Below are 8,130 nucleotides of genomic sequence, written 5' to 3' on the forward strand. Positions count from 1 at the left end.
GCGCAGTTCCACGCCCCTCCCGCTTTGCTCGTTCTTATTTTATCTCAGTGGTTTTGCTCTCCCAGACAGTGCGAGGGCCTCTTTCTTTTCAAGGGGAACGGCAATTACATACTACTAATTGCAATTCAAAATAATCTCGTAATTTTTAAATGGCACTAGATTAACATGTAAGGAATCATGGTTTACTCCCAAAAATGTTATTCGGGAGCAGGACGGCTGATATTGTAGGCTACCTCCGACCCAGTTGGTGGCAGCAATGCATCCGTGGGGCAGTTGCTCTGTTTAACATCAGTTTGTCCAAAATCAGTATGGTCAAAGAACATCTATTGATAAGATAATGTCCTCAAAAGATGGAAGGCAGGCGTGATGAGGCGAGATCAGGTGGGACCATTCTAGCCAATGAGAGGGCACATACGCGTGTGAACACGCACATATCCCATATAAAGTTTTTTTTTTGAAAGTTTTTTTTTTTAATTGGGGGGCAAAATGCCACGTGCATCTATATATCAGTGCATTCGTAACACTTTAACCATTACGAAACTTATATTCGATCAAATAAGCCTCGAGTAGCAAATTAGCCTTTTTTATGAATTTGTTTGACCAAATTCGACACTCATACAAAAATTCCTCATCCGTGATCTTATTTTCGTGGAAAGATTTTGGGCAGAGTAAACCCTCTCGTTTCGCCTCGTCCTCTCTGGTAAGGTTTGTCCATGGCCTGACAGACCGGTATTTGTTTACTTTACTGAGTACAGAGAAGGACGAGATTTCAAGGGGTTGTCGTGGTATAGGTAAAACCCGAAAGCATAATTTATGCACCCTCAGTGACCCAGGACATCGAGCTTGGAATAAATAAACGACTTCATTAACGTTTTTATAATATAGGCTAAACGCAGCTTTTTTGGTTGCGTCTAGGCCTACTTGGATAAGTGAACTGCTTCAAATAGCCAATCCGAAGTGGACGAAGATCAGTGTTTTCAGCAGTAACCTACAGATCCAGTGATCCGTTGTTCTACTTGAGGTTGTGATAAAAGAACCCACATAAAATATAATGGCAGCCTCAGCAACTGCCCGGCGAATGCCGATGGGTGTGCGGACATTCAGTGAATTTCTGGAGATGGCTGTAGGCTCAAGTCGCTCACCTTGTCACACGGCGGGGTCAAGAGAACATATGAGACAAACCATCAGGTGAGATGAATAAATGTATAACTTTGAGTGACAGCGTGAACCAATCAGTGCAGTGCATGCGCATTTTGCATCTCTTTGAATCCCCTATGTGGCAGGTTTTTGTTCCAGCCAAGCACTGGTTGAAATAATGAAGGTCCACACTGAAGAACAATACGTGTTGTGCTTCCTGTTAATCATCTAATTTGCATTTAGGACTAAAACATTCCCTTTTATTTTATTTTACCTTTATTTAACTAGGCAAGTCAGTTAAGAACAAATTCTTATTTACAATGACAGCCTACACCGGCCAAACCCGGACGAAGCTGGGCCAATTGTGCGCCGCCCTACAGGACTCCCAATCATGGCCGGTTGTGATACAGCCTGGAATCGAACCAGGGGGTCTGTAGTGACGCTTCAAGCACAAAGATGCAGTGCCAATCACGTCATAGGCTATGCATATTGTGTTATCCTTCATTTTGGTTTCACTTTGTAAGTAGTTGCCTTGCTCTTTGTAATTCTATTTCTGACAAATTCTATTTATGAGTGTCACAGTTATTTGTAGTGAGCACCTGGGGTGTATTCATTATGCCGATTCTGTTGCAAAACGTTTGTCTGTTGCAAAACGTTTTGAAACAGAAACTGTTTACTCCAAACGGAAGACGTTTTGCAACGAATATTAGAGTTGCTATTGGACAAATTTGGGTAAGTCTCTCCCCGTTTAGTTCCGTTTGCTCGGTTTGCTTCCATTTGGTTCTTAAACGGTAAACAGTTTCCTTTGCAAGACTTAATGAACCGAGCACCCCTGGGGTGTATTCATTAGCCGAGTTCCGTTGCAAAACGTTTGGTCAGTTGCAAAACGTTTTGCAATGGAAACCGTTTACTGTTTACTCGTGGTCCTCTGTAGCTCAGCTGGTAGAGCACGGCGCTTGTAACGCCAAGGTAGTGGGTTCGATCCCCGGGACCACCCATACACAAAAAATGTATGCACGCATGACTGTAAGTCGCTTTGGATAAAAGCGTCTGCTAAATGGCATATTATTATTATTATTATTACTCTAGGAACCAAACGGGAGCAAACGGGGAGGGACCTACCTTAATTTGTCCAATAGAAACTCAAATTTTCCTTGCAAAACCTTTTCAGTTTGGAGTAAACAGTTTCAGTTGCAAAACGTTTTGCAACAGACAAAGTTTTGCAACGGAATCCAACTAATAAATACACCCCTGACTGAGTGAAGCAGCAAGGCTGTGGGATTGCATTACATATAGTTTAATTCACGTGTTTACTCAGAATATAGCCTATTAGTTTGTCCTGAACATTGCCGGATAGGATACTACTGACAACCTTTACCCCTTCTGGCAATATGTTATTTCTTCCCTGACTTTAATGGCAGGAAGCCTGCCTGGAAAAGGGTGTTTGTTAGAGATGTGCTATTTTTAACATTTCCACTCTTTCTCGCCCTTCCCTATCAGACACTTGTCATCATGCGGTATTGTAATGACCAGGACTCCCAGAGTGCTTTGCCACCAGCAGGATTGGGACATGATGACATCAGTTCCCCACAGCAGAACTTTCATGGGGTTCACCAATAAGAGAAAGGAGTACTCAGAGCGGAGGATACTGGGGTAAGATGGTACCACACCATGAAATAAAATATATTGTAGGACTATATTTCCGTATGTACAGGGTAAACGAGAGCTTGAATGCATACATTTTACATTTTAGTCATTTAGCAGACGCTCTTATCCAGAGCGACTTACAGTTAGTGAGTGCATACATATATATATTTTTTTCATACTGGCCCCCGTGGGAATCGAACCCACAACCCTGGCGTTGCAAGCGCCATGCTCTACCAACTGAGCTACACGGGGATAGAAAGAAGTCATGGAAAGGTTTCATATTAAAGTAAAAAAAATAGGGCTTTTTCTGTTTTGAAACACAACATGGAAGTGGAAGGGGTTATTAAGTTATTTAATGTTGTTTTCAAACTCCTCCTACGATGCTGCTTCAGGTACTCTATGCTGGAGATGTATGATGTGGTAGCCAACGTGGATGACTACAAACTCTTTGTCCCCTGGTGTAAGAAGTCCCAGACCATCATGAAGAGGGCAGGCCACTCCAAAGCTCAGCTGGAGGTGGGGTTCCCACCCATCGTAGAGCGATACACATCCATGATCAGCGTGGTGCGACCACACATGGTCAAAGTAAGTTCCTCCTGCTTAATTAAGGATTGAAAATTCTGGTAACTTTCCCTAAATTCCCAGGTTTTCCAGAGATCTTGGTTGGAGTATTCCAGATTTCTTGCTTATTCCCTCCTGATTCCAGGAATCTTCCAACCAGGATTTCTGGAAAACCTGGGATTCTTTGGAAAGTTCCCGGATTTTTGCAACCCTACTTAGTCCCGCTTAATTGTGGTTTCATGAATTATGATGATCATTGTTTGTTTGGTGATAGGCAGTGTGCACAGATGGAACACTTTTCAACCACCTGGAGACAATATGGCGCTTCAGTCCTGGCATCCCTGGTTATCCCCGCACCTGCACTGTGGACGTTTCGGTGAATATGACAGCCCTTGTCTTTATCTTATGCTGCCCACCTCTCGTGTAATCTTGCTCTCTGTTTGTGCGTACACCCTTTGCATGTGAATAGACTGACTAAGTTACACTATATATACAAAAGTATGTGTACACCCCTTCAAATTAGTGGATTTGGCTATTTCAGCCACACCCGTTGCTGACAGGTGTATAAAATCGAGCACACAGCCATGCAATCTCCATAGACAAACATTGGCAGTAGAATGGCCTTACTGAAGAGCTCAGTGACTTTGAACGTGGCACCGTCATAGGATGTCACCTTTCCAACAAGTCAGTTCGTGAAATTTCTGCCCTGCTAGAGCTGTCCCGGTCAACTGTAAGTGCTGTTATTATGAATTGGAAACATCTAGGAGTAACAACCTCTCAGCACGAAGTGGTAGGTCACACAAGCTCACAGAACGGGACCATCGAGTGCTGAAACATGCAGCGCGTAAAAACGTCTGTCCTCGGTTGCAACACTCACTACCGAGTTCCAAACTGCCTCTGGAAGCAACGTCAGCACAATAACTGTTCGTCGGGAGCTTCATGAAATGGGTTTCCGTCGCCGAGCAGCCGCACATAAGCCTAAAATCACCATGCGCAATGCCAAGCGTCGGCTGGAGTGGTGTAAAGCTCACCGCCGTTGGACTCTGGAGCAGTGGAAACACGTTCTCTGGAGTGATTAATCATGCTTCACCATCTGGCAGTCCAATGGATGAATCTGGGTTTGGCGGATGCCAGGAGAACGCTACCTGCCCGAATGCATATTGCCAACTGTAAAGTTTGGTGGAGGAGGAATAATGGTCTGGGGCTGTTCTTTATGGTTCGGGCTAGGCCCCTTAGTTCCAGGGAAACCTTAACGCTACAGCATACAATTACATTCTAGACGATTGTGGCAACAGGGGGGAAGGCCCTTTCCTGTTTCAGCATGACAATGCCCCTGTGAACAAAGCGAGGTCCATACAGAAATGGTTTGTCAAGATCGGTGTGGAAGAACTTGACTGGCCTGCACAGAGCCCTGACCTCAACCCCATCGAACACCTTTGGGATGAATTGGAATGCCGACTGCGAGCCATTCCTAATCGCCCAACATCAGTGCCCGACCTCACTGATGCTCTTGTGGCTGAATGGAAGCAAGTCCCCACAGCAATGTTCCAACATCTAGTGGAAAGCTTGTTATGGCAGCAAAGGGGGGACCTACTCCATATATGATTTTGAAATGAGAATTTTACTAGCAGGTGTCCACATACTTTTGGTCATGTAGTGTATTTCCTCTTACTTCTCCTTTTTTTCCTTTCTCTGTTTTGTATGTCTTCTCTGACTGATATTCTACCCTCTCCTTCCTTTCTGCCATACAGATCTCGTTTGAGTTCCGCTCCTTGCTCCACTCCCAGTTAGCAAGTGTGTTTTTTGACGAGGTGGTAAAGAAGAATGTGTCTGCCTTTGAGCTTCGGGCCGGCACGCTCTACGGCCCACAGACTTGCGTCCCACGGGAGTTAATGTTCCATGAGGTACACCAAACGTGAGGTCCATCTGCCATTGTGTGTCCTTGCCCCAAACCAGCCTGCACCTTAACCCTGGCAGTCCCCTGTATCTCCTAGCTGGAGCAGCATGACACTACACCAACCAGCCCCCATCAACCGCCTCCAGTCTCCGTTACCACGAGGCCCAGATGCCATTGGCTTGGTCCCAGGTCTGTTTGTGCTGTCTTGCCAACTCCTATGGTCACAATGGCATGACAGACAGCACTTCTGAGATCTTGGAGTATCTGTGACAGCAGATCTGGGACCAGGCTAAGCTGCCACTAGTGCATCCTCCTCACATTATAGAGTAAGGACCAATCAGTGTGGGCTTCAGCCCGGCTTATCACCCTACACAACAAGTTGACTTGAAAGTCCCATATCTTAGCCTGTATCATTGTCTTGTAAAAAGCTGCCATCTACCTCCTCACAAGGGTTACTCTTCAGCACAGGCCCCTTGTTGAATTGACGTGTGTGCGCAATTTAAAAAGAAGAATCCTTCTTCTAAATCTAATTGTAAAACAAAAAAGCCACTACACAAATCGGAATAGATTGAATTTATTCCTGTGTAATCATGAGTGAGCAGGACACAATATTGAGTGAACGAATGACATGGACCATTTTGAGTCTGTCTTAGTATGTGACTGCTGGAGACACTTTAGTTTGCTGTAGAGTGGGTGCAGGTGCACTCCACTTACCTGCTACATTCTAGTCGTCCAATCATGCAAAATTAATGTATCTTAAAGGGGCAATCCATAGTTGAAACAATAACAACTTAAGCATTCTCCCCACCACTGTTTCGGTAAAAAGCTGAGGGATGGGGCTAGAGAAATGTAGCTACTCTCAAATTCATGGTCAGAGCTATGGATACAAGGACTGACCATCCATGATATCAAAATTATAGTTTTAACCATGCTGATGTTAAAATATATATTGAGGCTATACAGTGTTTTTGTTTTTTTGTTTACATTTGCTTTGTTTACAAACATTGGTAGTAAAACAAGCTTATTTTGGTTTCTGATGGGGTATTACAGTTGAACTAAGCTCATGAGGCATTTATAAGTTATTCGTTAAGAATCAAATGATACATATAATTAATTTATAAGTCCAAAATGGATGCAGCAACTGCAGATTGCCCCTTTAAAGATATTTTAAATATACTGTATTGTTTATACCAAGAAGTGCTTTAAAAAAAAATTGTTATTAAGTTATTGATATATATATATATATATATATATATATATATATATATATACTTTTTTTTAATAGCAAGTAAACTGCTTTCCTTCACTTTGGTGTGTGTGCAGAGAGAATGTTGTTCAAGTGCTTCATTTGTCGTGGATTAAAACAATCATTGGTCATTTACGCCTTACACCCATTAAGCACATGATATTGTCTTCAGTGTTAAGCTTTATGTAAATGTGGAGAACAGGAGCTGTGAAAATTCTATAAAGTGTGTCAACACAGGCTGCCTAGCGAGTTCATAAATGAAACAAGACAAAGTATTGCAATTATTTATGCATGAAAGATATGGCTACTTGTGTAGGATATTTTATTTTGAATTGCATTTGTTTGTTTTGCCTTCGTTTTAATGGAAAGACATTTGAATTACATTTTAGTTAATGTGTAATAACAGAAAGGGCTCAGCAAAGTCAAACAGATTGTGTTTAATGTACCGGTATGTATTTGCCCTCTGCTATGATGGTGGCATTTACTCTCAGGGGTCATGAAAGGTGAACATAGGAAGCAAGTGTACGTCTTTTAGATTCAAGACTATTCATTTGTTATAAAAGCAAGAATCCCAGATTCATAAGCAATGTCTCAGTACTTCAAAGCAACTTCCTGTCTTTATCCAGTCTCTGGCATCAACAAACACATGTAGTAGTACTGCTTTTGAATCAAATAGCACCTGACAAGTAAAATAAATATAGTAAAAAAAAAAAAAAAAAGCCATAAAGCTAGGTGTTGATGCCATATTGCATTCATTTACCCAGTCCTTTCTTATCAGTGAGCTGTAGTAGACTGGATATGGAAAATGAAACAATTAAGTGTGTTGATATAAGGCAATTACATTTGTGTGCATGCTTTGTGTATTGTAAATGAAGATGGAGGAGGTAGAATGAATCATGTTACTGTATTCCTAATTAGGCCTACCTTTACTTATTCTTTCAGTTAGTTCTAAGTTAGCAATAATGCACAGATGGGTGTTGAAAACACATACAGTGTATGAGCATATTATGTTGTTTGAGTTTTGCATGCAGATCAAATTTGTTTGACCTGTTAATCATACTTTAGTGTGTATGCATTTCCACCTGTAGCCATGGTATCGCTCCTTTTCTTTTCCATTCGAAATTCTGCAAAATGTCACATTCTGGTTTTGACCATGAGCAGCTGGTCACTACTCACTACAAAATTAGTTATCAATGGAATGGAATATTGGGAATATGTGTGCATGCAATGTAGTCTTATTTATAGAGCCAAAGACATATTTCCATCACTCGTGAATGAGTTGTTGATGTAAAAATGTTTTAATGTGATTGTTCTGCTGATATACTTTTTGAGATAAATCACTGCTTTCAGAAGTTGTGTAATGTAGCAAGCTGTACAGCTCACCTTCGGGATTTGCTCAAGGTAGAACAATTTGGCAGGTGGAGTAGAGCTGTGGGGACTCTTGCTAAGATAATGCCTTGGTCCCACTAGATGAGCTTAGTCGTCTCCTTCTGTAGCGTGTCACTGACGAAAGCTGAAGTGTGCTAATGGGAAAAGTGTGAGTGGTGGTGGGTTTGTCGCTATGCAGCAAGTGACGTGACGGGGTGGGTGGGATGCAGCCTTTTCAAAGGGCAACCAAAGCACAAGAAACGAGAGCAGGGTG

General features: G+C 42.3%; 1 protein-coding gene across 1 annotated transcript; it reads left to right on the forward strand.

The window, feature by feature from the left end:
• The first annotated feature begins 768 nt into the window (after positions 1-768).
• On the forward strand, positions 769-6,432 carry LOC311149813 (coenzyme Q-binding protein COQ10 homolog A, mitochondrial-like). The gene is made up of 5 exons (XM_084187038.1): positions 769-1,188; positions 2,638-2,790; positions 3,177-3,369; positions 3,620-3,721; positions 5,097-6,432. The coding sequence occupies exons 1-5, from the start codon at positions 1,052-1,054 to the stop codon at positions 5,262-5,264; spliced, it is 753 nt and encodes a 250-aa protein (XP_084043164.1). The 5' UTR covers positions 769-1,051; the 3' UTR covers positions 5,265-6,432.
• The last annotated feature ends 1,698 nt before the right edge of the window (positions 6,433-8,130 follow it).

Source organism: Coregonus lavaretus (genome assembly GCF_964263955.1).
Source record: "Coregonus lavaretus genome assembly, chromosome: 22".
In the NCBI taxonomy this organism is placed as follows: Eukaryota; Metazoa; Chordata; class Actinopteri; order Salmoniformes; family Salmonidae; genus Coregonus; species Coregonus lavaretus.

Coding starts and splice junctions, on each gene's coding strand:
- LOC311149813 (XM_084187038.1), top strand. CDS start 1,052: ATGGCAGCCTCAGCAACTGCCCGGCGAATGCCGATGGGTGTGCGGACA. Junction 2,791..3,176: donor TCAGAGCGGAGGATACTGGG/GTAAGATGGTAC, acceptor ATGCTGCTTCAG/GTACTCTATGCTGGAGATGT. Junction 3,722..5,096: donor CCTGCACTGTGGACGTTTCG/GTGAATATGACA, acceptor TCTGCCATACAG/ATCTCGTTTGAGTTCCGCTC.